Below are 16,860 nucleotides of genomic sequence, written 5' to 3'. Positions count from 1 at the left end.
ATCACCAATGATAAACTAATGTTCAGATCGTGAAAGCCCATATCTAGTCAATCGTTCCCATACTTGTTCCCTTAGCTTTGGAACTGGATCCCCATATACAAACGTAAGATAAACCGTTTTCCCAAGAGCCACCGCTTCCGCATCGATTATTCTATTACTAGAATATAAGACCTGGACCTGATAATCATTATTGTAATAAAGCGCTAAACCACCACTCCTTCCCACTGGATCTACTGTAACCAAATTTTCAAAGCCAATGTGTGCTTGAAAGTCTTGAACAAATTCTGGCTCCTGCTTTGTTTCTGATAAAAATAAAAAATCTGGTTTATGTTTATGTCATATCTCTCGTAGATAGCTTATGGTCCACTTGCTTCCCATACCTCGACAATTCCAACTAAGAATCCTCATTTAAAAAATATTTAAAGAAGCTCCGAAAGTTAACTAATTTGGGTTTAATGATACCCTGAAATCCAAAACACCAAATAACAAAGAAACTCCAGAATTTTGATACTGCCATAATAGTAGACGTCTTCAAAAATAAAATAATAAGACGTTGCTTTACTCCCAGTAAATTCCTTAATGCCATCACTGTCTCACCATGCTGTATCTCAACCATGCGAGCCAGTGTATAAAACGCACATAAAACTCTCTTGCAACGAGACTTATGAAACCGTTTACCATAATTTTGTTGCCATATCTTCTCCTTCATTTCGATTATTAACACCCGGCTCCTCTCCAAACAGCTTGCCTGCGACTGGTTTAAAGAGACCAGCCCAAACACTTGTGTTAAAATAACAAAGCCATGCTGCTCAGTCCTGAGCCATATCCCGATACCAAACAAACACAAGAGAACCAAATCTGGTCCTTGTCTCCCATAACAATCAAACCTTATACATAACACGGCATCAACAACATTTAGACCACTTATCAACAACCACATGAACCCAATCCAGTAACCAAAACATCCATTTTTATTCCATAAATTCCAAGAAACAAACTTGCCCCACCAAATTGGAAGAAATTCCAAAAACGAACAAGACCATAATATAAAACTCAAGATGCTCATAGAGCTTATTGAAACAACAAAAAGAACAAAACTAAAAAACCCCTCCCATCCCCATACCATGGCTAATAAGAGACTCTTATCCATAAAATCTTAAGGCTTAGGTAACTGTTTAGGGTATGAGGGACCCTTTTCTTCCGCTGGCCTAGCGCCTCCTCCCTTGCGAACCTGTTTGGCTGGCGCACGCTTGCGGGGTGACATGAGAACTTGAACAAACTTCGAGTTACTTCCACCTGCGACTGAGAACAGTGGTTTACGCGGTTCAGTCTTCTTCTCCGCCACAGCTGTCACTGTGCTCTATGCATTGTCACTAATCATATAACCCTCAGCAGCCTCTGTTGCCTCAACCTGCCCCGTGTCCTTTCCTTCTCCATCTGTGAGGTTTTCGAACTCCTCGGCCAGCTCTAACACCGCATCTGTCTCCATCCCAGTGTGATCAGTCTCTCCCAATTCCATTCCTTCCTCCTTAGACCAATCTAAAACCTCATTGATCAGTGTGACTAATCTATTGTTATTGTTATTTGATTAAATATATACCCTAGCCTAAAATTAAAGAGCAAAATAACTAATATATTATTTTTTAATAATGAATTCAATTTATATTAACACTAAATTTAATTAACTAATCAATAGTATTTTATTTATTAATATAAAAGTTATATATGCTTATTAATTCCTATATATACAACTGTACTTTAATCTAAAATGCAAGATACAAATTCTTCAAAACCCTCACCAAATACATAATAATATAAATTTTATAGATAGAATATTAAAATTAGATATATTTATATTTGATAAATAACTATTAATAGTTAGATACTATTAATATTTAATGATATGATAAAACATGCTATTAGTGATATTTTTATGAGTATAGATTTATGGGTTGTTGCAAAAAACATTTAAAATATTTATCAAATATAAAACTAATTAAACAAAACATAAAAGACACTTTAAGTTCGGTTTGGGCGTTCAGGTACCGTTCGGATACAAGTTGGATATTTTGAATTTCCGTTCTAACTTATATTTCATTCTGGTAAATTTGAAAGTACGGATCGGGTTTGGATATAACACATCAGTTTTGGTTATAATATGTACCAGATCCTAAAGTCCATAAATTAACTATATATATCATTCGGATTCTGGCTATATTGGTTTGGTTCAGATATATATGAAGTTAAATCCAAAATTTAAAAGCAAAACATAAGAAATTAATACTTGTTTATATAGAATTAGATATTTAACGTAATTATTTAAAATTTAAAAACTTATTTTTAGATATCATTTAAAATAAATATAGAATTTAATATTTGAAGTACATATTTATGTTTCAAATATTTATATTTGTGATTAATTTGGACATTCGGATCGGTTTTCCTGATTTTTTTGGCTTGTTTCGTGTTAACCATTTAGGTTTAGCTAATAAAGTTTTGGGTTCGTATATATTTTGCTAGCCTATAAAACCCTTTATGGTATTTCTTACATTTCGAACCTGGTATGAATCGTTTTTTTTTGTTTGGGTTACGTTCGGACTTCGGGTTACGGATTTTATGTCCAAACTTACTTTAAATAAGGAGAAAATGCGATTATATAAAGTTTTCACCAAAAAATTATTCTGCGCTTTCAAAGCGCGGATTAAAATCTTGTGGACTTGAAAATAAGGTACTTGTGTATGTGTTATATGAAAAATTACAGCGGGTAGAGATGATTAGTGAACTGGAAATATCGAAATCAAATCGGTTGTCCCTGAACCTTCCATACCAGGCAGAGGGTTTATTCGCTGTTTCAGTTATTTCCAGTGTTTTTAAAACCGGACCGACCCGATGGTTGGACCGGGTTCGACCATGAACCGGTTATATAGTCGGGTTGGTCTAGTAATTGGTTCGACCATGAACCGGCAACATAGCCGGATTATATTTCAAAGTTATTAAACCAATAAAAACCACTAAAACTATCAAAAATCTATAAACCATCCATATAAAAAAAACTAATTTATATTTATAATATTTTATGTTCAAAATTAATTTATATTTTAACTATGCATTATGTTTATTAATATTACATTTATATTTACATACTAAAAAAATATTAAATTATATTATTAAACCAGGTTTGATCCGGTCGAACCATATTGAACCGTGACCCAAAATATTTCCGATTCAGTTTTCGCTCCTATTTTAAAAACACGAGTTATTTCTAAACCAACAAAACCCTCTTCTCCTCTTATTCCCCTGGTTCGTCGCTTCCTCAACTCTTTAGTGGTACTCTTTAACTCCTTTCTCTTAAACCCTAAGTTTGATTACTTGCTATGTAATAACATACTTGGTTTTTAGTGAAAGCTCGTCTCTGTTTATGATGATGAATCTTATTGTTGGGTTAATTGCAAGGTTGGTGCTTTGAATATAATGTCAGAGACTACTGTTGAGTTATGCCTAGAGCTGTCCGAAGATGATCCCTTTTATCAACATAAAAAGGTCAGAATCGTCAATTTTCGCTGCTGTGCTTCTCTGATTTCAACATTCATTAGTTTCATGGTATTATTAGAAATTGAATATTAATGTATAGACTAATAGCTGAATCTTTTGTCTCTGCAGAAGCTCTTGAGTAGCAAAGGTTTAGGAGTAAAGGAAACAATGAGTCTTAGTGGACCATTGTCTCAAGAGTTACTGAATGCTGCATTAGAAAAGCTGCTTCAGTTTGGAAGAATAGTTAACCTCGACAAGGTAAAAGCAAAACATATTAACAGTACTTGGTTCTAACTTAGTCACTGTAGATCCATTCTTGTCTTCTCATGCTTGAAATGCAGGTGGAAGTTTACTTTGGCGATGATGCTTGCACTCCAGCTGGAGTTTACAGCGTTAGAAACGAAATCTCAGCTCTCACCTGGATCTTTTCCCTCATCCCAGCTTCTTCTTGTAAACCACAAACATTGGAAGCAGCCCTACGAGAAGCTGTAGAAGTTAGAATCGGTGAGGTTGTTGGAGCAGAAGAGAAGGAAGCTAGAGTTGATGATAGCTATAGATGCGAGAAGGAAATCATATTAGTAGAATGGGGTCAGAGAAATGGAGTCAAAACCAAACTGCAGATAGCTCGTATGCTTATTTTGATTTTGCAATGTGTGTTTTTTTCTCTCTTACCAACAGTGATTCAAGTGTGTTTTCTGAACAGAGATCGATGGCTATGGACGTGGAGCTATAGCTACTGAAGACTTGAAATTTGGAGATGTTGCTTTAGAGATACCAATCTCAAGTATCATCTCTGAGGAGCATGTGTACAACTCTGACATGGTATAACAAGATTGTGTCAGTTTCTGTCATCGCAATGTTATATTGATGAGTGATTACTTCTCTTTCAGCACCAAATACTGGAGAAGATAGATGGGATGACATCTGAGACAATGATGCTCTTATGGACAATGAGGGAGAAGCATAACCATGAGTCTAAATTCAAACCATACTTTGACTCTCTTCAGGAGAGTTTCTGCACCGGTAAGAAGAAGCCTTGTAGCTGTACATTTGTTTTGAAGAGATAACAAACATTGATTCTCTTTACAGGTTTGAGTTTTGGGGTGGATGCCATCATGGTGCTTGATGGTACACTGCTCTTAGATGAGATAATGCAATCTAAAGAGGTGTGACAAGATCTAATGTTAAAATCTTTATTACATTTCTTGAATCTATTGACACTTGTTTGTGTATCTTGCAGGTTTTGCGTGAGAGGTATAATGAACTGATACCTCTTCTATCGAACCACAAGAATGTATTTCCACCGGATATGTACACATGGGAGCATTACTTATGGGCTTGTGAGTTGTATTACTCCAACAGCATACAAATCAAGTTCCCTGATGGAAAGCTAAAGACTTGCTTGATTCCTGTCGCCGGTTTTCTCAACCATTCGGTATCTTTATTCTCTTTGTAGTATGCTACTAGTGCTCTAAAAATCGGTCTAGGCATCCGCTTAGTAGGCAAATCGGTTCTTAACGAAAGGATTTTTCAAAACGATCTCTTAAAAAATCAGTCTTAAGGCATTCAAAAAATTCCGCCTAAACATTAATCCTCTATAAAGCACCTCACTAACGTCTTGCGATTTCTTGATTTGATAAGTTTGATTGGTTTGTAGACATGCCCACACATAGTGAAATATGGGAAAGTAGATTTGGAAACAAGTTCACTGAAGTTCCCAGTTTCAAGACCTTGCAACAGAGGGGAACAATGTTATCTTAGCTACGGAAACTACTCTAGTTCTCATCTGTTAACGTTCTACGGGTTTCTACCAAAAGGAGATAACCCTTATGACATCATTCCCTTAGGTAAAAGTCATTTCTGAGATCACTCACTCATCTTTCTTGAAAACTTGTGTCTAAATCTCTCTTCACTTGAAGATGTTGATGTCATTCATGATGATGATGATGATGATGATGAAGACATGGAGAGTGAGTCTTCTTGGACAACTCACATGTTACGTGGGACATGGCTCTCTAGCAATCACAACATCTTCCACTATGGCTTGCCTACTCCGTTGTTGAACTACTTGCGGAGAGCTCATGGTCTTGTTCATCATTCCGAAACAGATGTAACTATTCTTGATCATGTTATGTTTCTTCTTTTTTTAACTACAAGGCATCAGTTACATGTCTAACTTTGTCCATTTTTATTGATTCTTATAAAGCTATGGGAGAACTTGGAAGTAGAGATGGGAGTACTCGAGAATCTCAAATCCACATTTGACGACATGATGCAAAATCTTGGCGATGCTGATTCTATGGACAGAGAAAACGTGGAGTGGGATGTTGAAATGGCGATGGAGTTCAAAGAGCGGCAGAGAAAGATTGTCTCCTCCATTCTTGATTCTTGTTCTGCTGGTATCAAAATGGTTCAAGAAGCAATAACTAAACCACCGGTTTAATCAAGTCAGGAAGAGAAAACCGGTCCTGGAAAGGAGATGAGAACCGGATCTTGGATTTGGTTTCACTGAGAATTATATTTCAGGGGAAAAATAATAATTAAACAGTCTTTTGAGTTATAACTTTGAATCAGTTGAAAGTTTAAAACCAAGATGGACAGTCTCGGATATTATATAACACGAAACCTAAGCGTGTGGTACGCAAATCACCAGCTTACACAATACAGCATTGTAGACTTGTAGTTATCATCCATTCCATCATCCTCGGGTTAGCACAGTGAAAGAGATTTGCTATGGTGATAGTAACAATAATGATCTTGGCCATCAGAGCAGAACCAAGAGTTTTAACTGCCTTGCTAGCAGCGATCAGTTAATCTGACAGTGTGGGATCAATTTCATGAAGAACCAATCATTACATTGTTGCTATATGACATTGCTCTCTCCATCATCATTCTTTGTTTCTTGATAACTCTTTAGAGTTACCAACGAATGGTTAACCTGATGGCCAAAACTCTTATTATCTAATAAATGTCATAGGTTCAATTCTCGTTGAGAGAAATCTCTTCTACAAAAGAAAATGAATTTAATATGGTTTGAGAATGATATATAAGAATTTAAAAGCGGTCCACCCTACGGGCGGGATATTTCTTATTTGTGATCTAGGTTATTATTTTTTGTATGATTTTATAGTTTGTGTTTTTTGGTTTGCATTTGTAAGAGATATGTATGATAATGATTTTTTTTATTTTAGAAAATTTAAGCTGAGGAAAGATTATATGTGATAAGATATATTTTGTTTGTTTGCAATAATTGTTTCTTTATTAAAGAGTTGTGACATTGCTATGCTGTAAGGACTTCAAATGGTTTTCGTATTGTTTCTTTTTAAAAAAGTTTGATTCCATATTTGGCGTATTATTTGTGGTCTGTATTATTTAGGTTCCGAAGGATTGGGTTGTGGGTAGATTTTTTTTGTGTATGTTATAAGAGTATATATATTTTTTTTGTTGAAGAGATTTCTCTGAAAATTTTAGGGTAGTTGAAAAAGATCTATGTTAGTTATTTGTATAGTTAAAACTAAGCTTACAATGATTAAAAGAGAGAAAGTTATTAATTTCACCGAAGCTTACTTCCTCGTTGATAGATTAAGATTCGTAATCTTCAAAGAAGGCGAAGGTATTATTTAATGCGAGTTAGTGAAGGCGGTGGGTTAATGGAGTGAATGAGAACACGAATAATGGAGATTGAATGATAGCTTAGGCCGTTACACTTCCCTCCGGTAAGAAGCGGTGGGATTTGGATCGACGATGATGTCATCTTAAAGCAAACCGTAGACTTGTATAGGAAATATATTTGAGCTTATACATAAAACATGAAGTCCAATGTTTAAAATGTTGACTATCTTACTTTTGGGATATATAAATAGATCTGCCCAAAATCCTAACAGAAGAAAACCAACATTGTATAGAGTGATCGAGTCAAGATGATGTGGCGCCCTCTAATTAACATATTTAGTGACGTGAGTGAAATATGGGAATAGCAGCTGGTCACTTTTCGCAGCCCAAACACACAGCAGCAACTAACCCAAATGAAAAGCCCAATCACATGAAATGTTTGAATTAATGAAACACATATATAGTTTAAGGATAAGAGAAACATATCGCCCTCTGATGCATCAACTTTCTGACCTGAAATCTTAGGTGGCAGCATCAGGAAAGAGAAAACCTTACTTTGTATATATATATACTAGTGGTATTCCGGCGCTACGCGCCGGATTCATATTTTTACATGAATTTACAATTTATTTTATGATCTTAATAAATAGAATATATTCAAAAATATAAAAATGAAACTATGTTGAAAGATAATCATATTTTTTTCCGATCCATTTGATAGTGGTTAGCGACTATAGGGTATTAAATTATTTTGAAGTTGTTTAATTTAAAGTGGAATGACATAAGTGATTGTAACTAATCGATGCAATAAAAGTAGAATAAAAAAACAGATGGTCTTAACAAAGTTAATTTAGTTGAAATTTAAACATAAAATAAAGTTGAGACAGTGCCTCCTTGGATACCCCGAATCTTTACCTGTCAAATTGATGCATCATGGATCAATAATGGCAGCATTAGTGGCTTAGGGTGGAGTCTTAAGGATCAAATGGGCTCAGAATACTTCGGATTACGGGCGTGTCACAGGAGCCTCTCAGCTTTGCATGCTGAGATGGAAGGTTTACTTTGGGCAACCTCTTGTATGAGAGACAGAAGGATAACCTCGGTACGGTTTGAGACGGACTGCTCGGACTTAGTGGAAAAGACTACAAACCCGATGGATTGGCCAGCTTTCACGACAGAGATCGAGGCGTTATAGAGGCTACAAGAGGACTTCGAGGATGTGAGTCTGTCTTATATTCCTCAGAGTCGGAATGGTCGGGCTGACGCGTTAGCAAAGGATGCAAGGACCAAAGGCTTTACTTTCTCCCATATAGATCAGACCCGGACAGATGGAGATGCTCCTCGGAGAATCGGCTCGTCTGTTCTCCACTTAATCTAGCTTAGATGGGTAGACGACAAAAAAAAAAACATAAAATAAAGTTGATGTTTTATTTAGAGTATATACTTATATTGTTAAGTACCATGAACGGCATTTGAAATTTTATTTTATTTAAGTACCAAATAGTACCTGTGGGCGGGTGAGCAAATAATATCAATATTATTTAAAGTTTAACAAACTTTTGAAATTTTAATTTATTTTAATTTAAAATAGTATTAAATTTTACTATTTGTTGTTTTTTTCAAAAAAAAATACTATCTATTTTATAATCCCATTTAGAGATTATATATTTGTACGACCATTAATGCCTTTCATGAAAATGAATTTGTTTTATTTTTTTTTAATGTTTTTTTTCTAATCTGACTATGATAATAAGAATAATATTTTGAAAAAAAAAATTGTAGTCGATTGTGTTAGCTTATATTATTTTTCCTTTTATATGTTTGTTTTACCTTTATTTTATACATTTTTATTTAAACTGTTGATTTATATGATGTAACTGATTCATTGTAATAAAAAAAACATTTCTTGACATTGATAATGGAGTAGTAATAGATTAGCTGTACATACTTAACTTATTCAAACATTTCTTGACATGGTTTAAGGAAAATGTCTTAGTTCATAGAAAGTTTTTTTTTAAAAAGCTTTCAATGCTTGTAAATATAGAGATTTAAAAAATCCTTAATGTAATACTTTCTTTGGTTTGTTTGATAATGTAGATATAAAATACAGAAATACACATTCATTTTGTAACACTTCATTTATTTTGCAACACTTCATTTATTTTCTTCCTACACTGTGTTTTACACATTCATTTTGCAACGCTACTTTCGTCTGAGAGAGAACTGTAGCGAGTTTGTGTGTTCGTCTCTTCCGTCAAAACTTGTGTTTGCTTCATGGTGAATAAGCCAACTGCTTAATTTGCAATGTAGACGTGAGTCTCTTTGATTATTAGGAGGTACGAATCTATGGTTTTGTATACTATAATGTTCATTGCTTAAAACTTGATTTGATGATATTATTAAGTACATACTGCTGCATTGTATGGGTCTCTCTATTAGTTAATAACAGGAACATATTGACTACTAAGATTGGCGAGAACAACAAAGGTGTGGGTGAAAATTATGGTAACCTAGACGTAGATTAAATAAATGTATGGTGTTGTGAAGAACTGTAGGAAGTGTTCGGAAGTTCAGTTACAAAACAACCCGTTGCATCAGTAGAAGTTTCAACGCTAGAAGTTACAAAACAACCCGTTGCATCAGTAGAAGCAAAAACCATAAAGGGAAAAATGAAGTTCCATTAATAGTCCAAGCATAGACCACCACATCAAATTGTAAGACAAAAAAAAACAAAAGGGAAAACAGAAATTGAGAAGATGCTAAAGCCAAACGATTTTTAAGTTCATTTTGCGGTGGTGCAGCTATTCGAAACGTTCTTTCTTTGGTTCATTTTCTTCTGGACCAAGTTTCTGCTTGGTTGATACTGCTGAATTTTTGAATCACTTGGTGCAACAGCTGTGTAAGCTCAGGGATCTGGAGCTTGACATGCTGGTGCATTGACACAGAGAGAGTGTTGATTGACATGGTTCTTTGGAGTATGGCTCAGACATATTCAAAGAATGTTGAAGTTTGGCGTATTGATGTTGTGTTACACATGGACGATAATGTGTAACACATCGACGTGGACAGAAGGAACTAAGACGTGATGACGTGGAGAGTTCCCATTAGCTGATCTTGTTTGGACGTGATTTACGAACTAGAAGATCTTCAGATCACAAATTGAAAGATTTGGTGATGCTGATTTTTAGAAAAAGAGATATTGCACAACTGGAAAGAATTGGTGGCAATATATAGGAAAGCTTAGACTTAGGATTAGGTCAAGCTTTCAACGTTATATTCTCACAGAAACACAAACAGGGGTTTTGGGGTTTCAGGAAGTGAGTGATTTGTAAACGTGATCAACAGGGGTTGGTTCACGCAAAGGGTAGATTAAGAATTGGTCCGTAACAAGCCGCGTGTGGAGTTGTGTAATTCGGATTAGACAAGTCTTTGAAAAAAATTGTTTAAGCGATTCTTAATAAAGAGACAGTTGGTCTTGAATCCTTTGTGTTCTTATTGGTTTCACCTGCTGTAGACTTTTCATTTGGTATCAGAGCGGGTCACCTCGTTGGATTCCGTATTCACATATAGGTTGAGGTCCTGCGGAAGAAGTCTTGAAACCATGAATGAATTCATCACCCTACCGAGTCTCTACATGCTGGATAAAGGGAGTTTTGGCCATTGGAAAGCACATATGCGACATATCATTCGCGGAATAGATGAAGACGTTTGGAATGCTGTTAAAATAGGCTGGTTGGCACCTACTATGCTCATGGAAGATAAAACATATGCTCCCAAACCGAAGGAGAGATGGACAGAATCTGAAAAAGCCGCATCAAAGTTCAACTCTAAAGCACTTACTATGATATTCTCAGCTGTTGTACTCGACCAATTCAAAATTACCCAGGGCTGTGAATCAGCAAAGGAGGCATGGGATGTGCTGGTTAATCACTTTGAAGGTGACACAAGTGTAAGAAGAACAAGGATTGATCATTTAGCTTCAAGGTTTGAGAACCTACGAATGGAAGATGACGAGTCCATTGCTGGCTTTGTGTCTAAGTTAAGTTCAATTGATAATGAAGCTACTGTTCTTGGTAAGAAGTATAAAGAAAAGAAGCTCGTTAATAAGTTGTTAAGATGCTTGCCTCCACGATTTGAAGCTTACAAGGCAGTCGTTCAGATTGCCATGAACATTGATGATATGAAGTTTGATCAACTGGCTGGGATTCTGAAAGTACATGATCTGGAAGAAGCTGATGAGTTATTAAAATATTCAAAGGGAATAGTGTTCTTGGCTGAGTCTAAAGAAGAAGATGGTGTTAAAAGGTTAGAAGATAATCTGAGTCTTATGGCTAGGAACTTCAACAAAATGCTCAAACAGATTGAGAAAGGTGGAAGCAGGTCAGGTAATCAGTTCTCCAGGAATGATTCAGAGCGCTTCAGCCATCAAGGTTCTAGGTCTGATTCGTCTAAGGAAAAGAGGGAAAAGAATTTACAGTGTCAAGAGTGTGAAGGCTTTGGTCATCTTCGTAACAAATGCCCCTTAGCAAAACGAAAAGAGCTCAAGTGTATTGGATGCAAGGGATTTGGACACACAAAGAGTGATTGTCTTAATAATCTGAAGAAAGACATTTCTCTCTTATGTTTTAGTGACACTGAATTAGAAAGTGAGAGTGATGAAGAAGATTTTTTAAACAACTTTGTTGCTCTCGCTGGTCAAGATACAATGGTTGATCATCATTCTAGCTCAGACTCAAATTCAAATTCAGATTCAGAGAGAGAAGGGGAAGATATGACTGCTGATCTCAAGTCTGAATATACAACATTGTTCAAGAAATTTGCAGAGCTCAGTTATGAAAACCTGCAACTCATCAAAGATACAACCATGTTGAAAGCGCAAGTCAACATTCTGGAGCTAGAACAACCTGCTATAAAAGCTGAGACAACATCGAAGATAGCAGAGAATGATGGTAAAGACGAGCTTCAGTCTCTCAAGATAGTGATTGCAGAGCAAAACCAAGTTCAACAAGAGTCTGAAATAAAGTTTCATCAAATGAAACAGCTGCTGAATCAAGAACTTGAGAAGAGTCAACTTCTGGAAAGACAACTTACTGAGAACTACAAGAAAGTAAGAATGTTGAACACTGGATCAGCAAGTCTGGATCATATCTTGTCAATGGGGCAGTCTCCAAAAATTAATTGGGGTTTGGGTTATAAAGGATCAACTTCACAAGATTATGACAAGGCTGAAGAGATGAGGTTCATAAAAGCTGGAGTAAAATCAGATGACACACCAAAAGCTGCAGGACAAAAAGTTGACAAACCAAAAGCTGAAGAAAAATCAGGATCAATGACATAGTCTAAAGAGAATCAAAACATAGCTTGTAAGGAATGGAGGCTTGTTAAGAGGAAAGCGAGGTCATCATGGAACTAGTTCTCAGGCAGTTGAAAAGAATGAAGTTACCAAGGTTGTAAAGCGCTCAATCCTAGTTGTTTTAGTTAAACTAAAGGATGAATCTCAAGCAAACACTATGACTCCAAAGATACAACACAGAAAAGTTGCTGCTAAGCGAAGGAATGGCTGTCACTTTTGTGGTAAGATCGGACATAGTGTTGCTTACTGTTATGCTTGTAGAAATCAGGTTGAAAGAGCATGGAGGCTGAATTTGTGCTTCATAGAGCCCAAAAAGTATGGATGTGTGTGGATTGCTAAAAGAGATCTTTATCCTAAATTCAGAAGACAGACGCGTCATGGGTTACACCTTGAAACAAATGTGTCACACAAGCCTGTTGCAGAACCTGTTGAAGAAGTTATATGTAACTTTGCACGCATTGAGGTCAAAGAACCAGAGATCATAAATCAAGCTAGTCAGAAGCTAAATCTCAAACATGGTTTGTCACACCTGAGTAGAGAGGAACATACTGCAGATTGTGTATGCAATTTGTCTCAAAGTCACCTTGAAAAGGAAGAAAGGATGAAAAGGAAAAATGGAACTTCAGGTCGTGGTGATCAAGGAGTCATGGTTTATGGAGGGTTTAACAAGAAGAAAACTGGTACAAAACTGATTGGGCATGTGAATCAGATGAGATCAATCATTCCTAAAGCCATCGTTGCTAAAACAGAGAATCTGTCTGATATTCCGTATTTTTAACGGTTTTAAACTCGTTTTGGAGCAATTAAATGGTCGGTTTTAATTAATGTTTTGGTCTATTTGATGCGTTTTGGTGTTCTTAAGTGTAATATGCAGGTTACTAGATAGCTTGAAAGAAAAGAACGCATTCGGGATTTATTCAGAAGCAAGATGGACCGAACAATGGACCGAACGAGAAGTATTGATCGCACAGAGCCACAGATCGACCGATCCGGTGAATGTGGATCGACCGATCCACGGTTTCAGCAACAGATCGACCGATCCGGTCCATGTGGATCGACCGATCCCACGCTCTACGGGCTCCACACGCACAAACGAGCTTTTCACTCCTTTTTACCCACTCCCCTCAATAATTGACAAAAAGAACTCGACCTTTGGGACTCAGAAAAGACCAGAGACGACCAAGAAGGAGATTTACAAGTTCTTGAGAGAGATTTGAGAGTTTTGTGATTATTTTGTGTGATTTGTGAAGATTTGTGAAGGAGTTCATCTCAAAACCATTTGGAGAAGATCTTCTGAACCTTTACTCTGTTTTAATACAATCTTATCATGTTTTCTTCATCAAAATCGTGTTGTTCTTGCTTAGTTATGTGTGAGTAGTCATCTAGTTGGGTTTAGGGGTTCTCATAGGGGATTTCTTGATGTTTTGATTCATAAAACGTGTGTAGACTAAGGGATTACGTTTTGGTTCTTCATCTAATGGATTTCTTACTGCTTGAACTGAATTGATCACTTAGTTCATGATTTCAGATTGTTTGATGCACCGAAAGTGATTGTTTGAACTTCCGAAAATACTTTAGATGAGCAAAGTGTCCTTAACCCTCGGAAGTTGATGTTATTGCGCTTTGTGAACATATTGAACCTGTTCTTAATGCTTGTTTAGAAATTGAAACTCAGCGGAAGTTAGTGTGGAGATTTCTATAACATAGAGAATTAGCGCTACGGAAGTAGGTTAATTCTAATATCGTGTTTGAGTTCTAGACGGTTCTTAATATATCCCTGTGTCTGCCATTAATTGTATCTTGATTAAAAAGAAATCCCTGAGAATTCCCAATGCCCAACGTTTGTTTTAAAATAGTTTTCAAATCGTTTAAATCATCTTTTTACAGCTTGTTTATGTTTTGTGACACTAAAGAAAATTAAATAAAAACCATCAAAATTATATCTTTGTTCGCTGTAGCTATTAACTTGTCTGCAACTCTACGTGTGATCATCGGTCCCTGTGGATTCGATCCCGTATTACTACTGCGTACTTTACTGTGCACTTGCAGTTAGATAATCGGGTTAAAACTCGACACATCAAGTTTTTGGCGCCGTTGCCGGGGACCATTTGGTCACCCTAGAGTTAATGATCAGTTTAAGACTATAGCATTTTTATTTTGTCTAATGTTTCTGTCTTTCTCTTTCTGTTTGTGTTTTCAGGTGAATGAGCGGATTTCATACTAGAAGCAAAGGATCATCGAATTTAATACCTTTGGAGTTAGAGCTCGGCCGCCTAGAGAGACAAGTGAAAAAGAAAAGACTTGAGTCTGCTGAAGAGGTTGAAATGGCTGAACACCAAGAAGACCAGTTTCAGGACAACCCGCAAAATCCAATTCCTGTAGATGAACGAGAAGGCAACAATGCTGGTGATAATCAGCAGGCTGGTGTAGCTGCAAGACAACAGGCTGGAGACTATGGCATGCCTAGGATGACGCTTGCACATTATGATACACCAGATGCATTCTATGCCGATCGTTCTGGGATTCGCCCACCTCCCATTGAGAGAAGAGACTTTGAGATCAAGACTGGTCTCATTAATTTGGTGGAGAAAAATCCGTTTCATGGAAACCCGTCTGAGGACCCGATGTATCACTTGGAACATTTTGAGCGAGTCTGTGACACCAGCAGACATAATGGAGTTCCTCAAGGCGCTTTGAAATGCAGGTTGTTCCCGTTTTCCTTAGCTGATAAAGCTATCAGATGGTTAAAGTCCATCCCTCCAGGATCTCTTACTACATGGGAAGAGACAAGAGCTGCTTTTCTACAGCATTTCTTCACCAAGTCAAGGTCCACATATCTGAGAAGCAGAATTGGAAGCTTTCAGCAGCTTGATTCAGAAAGCTTTCATGAGGCTTGGGAGCGTTTCAAGGAGTACACACAGGACTTCCCTCACCATGGTTACACTGATGTGAGCTTGCTGAACATTTTCTATAATGGAGTTCATGAAGAGAGTCAAGATGCCATGGACACAGCAAGTAATGGTGATTTCATGACCAAGACTATTGAAGAAGCTTACACCTTGCTGAACAACCTGTCATCCAGCAAAGCAAACCGCAAGTCAAGGTTTGACACCAGCCAGAAGGGTGTTGGTTATGAATCCAAGAAGATAGATGAGCTGAATGCCAAGATTGAGATGCTTCTCAAGAGAGATCAGAAATCTGTGAATTTGTGGAGGAGCAAGGCTATCGTTCCTCACAAGAAATTGTTGGTGATGATTCAGATGATATGCAGCTGATGTGAACTACATTGGTGGTCAAGAAACTACAACAGAGGCTACAATCAGAACCTTGGATGGAGTCAAAATCAGCAAAATAATCTGTCTTACCGGAGCAACATGTGGAAAATCCACAACATCAGATCAGACAGCCAAATCAGAACCAGAGTGTGTTCAACCAAGGATATCAGAACAGAAATTGAATCAGGGGAACAACTCAGGCAACTCAGGATTTCAGCAAAGGCCAGTACAACAACTACCGAGGAGGAATGCCTCTTCGTCACAGCCTTCTCAGGATAACTCAATTAAGAAGACGCTGCACAAGAAATAAACTCCAAGTGTGGTGATGATTCAGATGATATGCAAGGCTGATGTGAACTACATTGGGAAGGAAAGAGCGCTTTTCTAGGCATTTCAAGGAGAAGCTAGCTTGATTCAGAAAGCTTCATGAGGCTTGGGAGCGTTTCAAGGTACAGAACCTTGGATAATGGAGTTCATGAAAGTCAGCAAAATAATCTGTCTTATGAATCCGAAGATAGATGAGAGTGCCACAGAAATCTGTGACAATTCCTGGACAAAATTGTTGGTGATGGGTTGCAAGCTGATACACAATGTGGAAATCCACACATCAGTCCTACCCTCAGGCAGGAAACAGGCAGAACCAGAATCAGAACCAGAGTGTGTTCAACCAAGGATATCAGAACAGAAATCAATATCAGGGGAACAACTCGGGCAACTCAGGATTTCAGCAAAGGCAGCAGTACAACAACTACCAGAATCAAGGAATGCCTCTTCGTCACAGCCTTCTCAGGATAACGAAATTAAGAAGATGCTGCAAATGGTGCTAGAAGGTCAGAAGAATAGCACTGCAGAGATAAACTCCAAGGTGGATAACATGTATGGAGAGCTTAATGGGAAGTTTGAAGCTTTGAACACCCATTTGAAAGTTTTGGAAAAGCAAGTTGCTCAAACCGCCTCCAGCAGCAGAACAGCACCTGGATTTCTACCAGGGAAGTCAGAGACGAATCCCAAGGAGTTTGTGAATGCTGTAACACTTAGGAGTGGAAAAACGATTGAGGGATCGAATGAGGAAGAGATCGACCGATCTCA

The 16,860-nt window shown here is 37.2% G+C and overlaps 1 protein-coding gene and 1 non-coding gene across 3 annotated transcripts; one reads left to right on the top strand and one right to left on the bottom strand.

Moving 5' to 3' along the window:
* The first annotated feature begins 3,116 nt into the window (after window positions 1–3,116).
* LOC106395537 lies at window positions 3,117–6,200 on the top strand. Of its 2 annotated transcripts, XM_013835965.3 has the most exons (11): window positions 3,117–3,327; window positions 3,454–3,540; window positions 3,661–3,789; window positions 3,873–4,158; window positions 4,235–4,353; window positions 4,422–4,554; window positions 4,621–4,697; window positions 4,772–4,966; window positions 5,189–5,378; window positions 5,451–5,641; window positions 5,738–6,200. In XM_013835965.3, the coding sequence occupies exons 2-11, from the start codon at window positions 3,472–3,474 to the stop codon at window positions 5,972–5,974; spliced, it is 1,626 nt and encodes a 541-aa protein (XP_013691419.3). In that variant the 5' UTR covers window positions 3,117–3,327; window positions 3,454–3,471; the 3' UTR covers window positions 5,975–6,200. The 2 variants fall into 2 exon arrangements, with proteins under 2 accessions (XP_013691419.3, XP_048620410.1); XM_048764453.1 differs by lacking the exon at window positions 3,117–3,327 and having other exon boundaries at window positions 3,347–3,540.
* Window positions 6,201–15,330: 9,130 nt separating this feature from the next.
* Window positions 15,331–15,437, bottom strand: LOC125590894. Its single transcript, XR_007326896.1, has one exon. It is a non-coding gene; the product is annotated as a small nucleolar RNA R71 (small nucleolar RNA).
* Between the last annotated feature and the right edge of the window lie 1,423 nt (window positions 15,438–16,860).

Source organism: Brassica napus, chromosome C7, assembly GCF_020379485.1.
Source record: "Brassica napus cultivar Da-Ae chromosome C7, Da-Ae, whole genome shotgun sequence".
NCBI lineage: Eukaryota > Viridiplantae > Streptophyta > Magnoliopsida > Brassicales > Brassicaceae > Brassica > Brassica napus.
The sequence above is the reverse complement of the archived record's forward strand: the minus strand, read 5'-3'. Positions and strand labels throughout refer to the sequence as shown.

Bases quoted from the DNA above. Each gene is read 5' to 3' on its own strand.
- LOC106395537 (XM_013835965.3), top strand. From the start codon at position 3,472: ATGTCAGAGACTACTGTTGAGTTATGCCTAGAGCTGTCCGAAGATGAT. The intron at 3,541-3,660 runs GTCAGAATCGTC...TTGTCTCTGCAG, and splicing joins CCTTTTATCAACATAAAAAG to AAGCTCTTGAGTAGCAAAGG. The intron at 5,379-5,450 runs GTAAAAGTCATT...CTTCACTTGAAG, and splicing joins TTATGACATCATTCCCTTAG to ATGTTGATGTCATTCATGAT.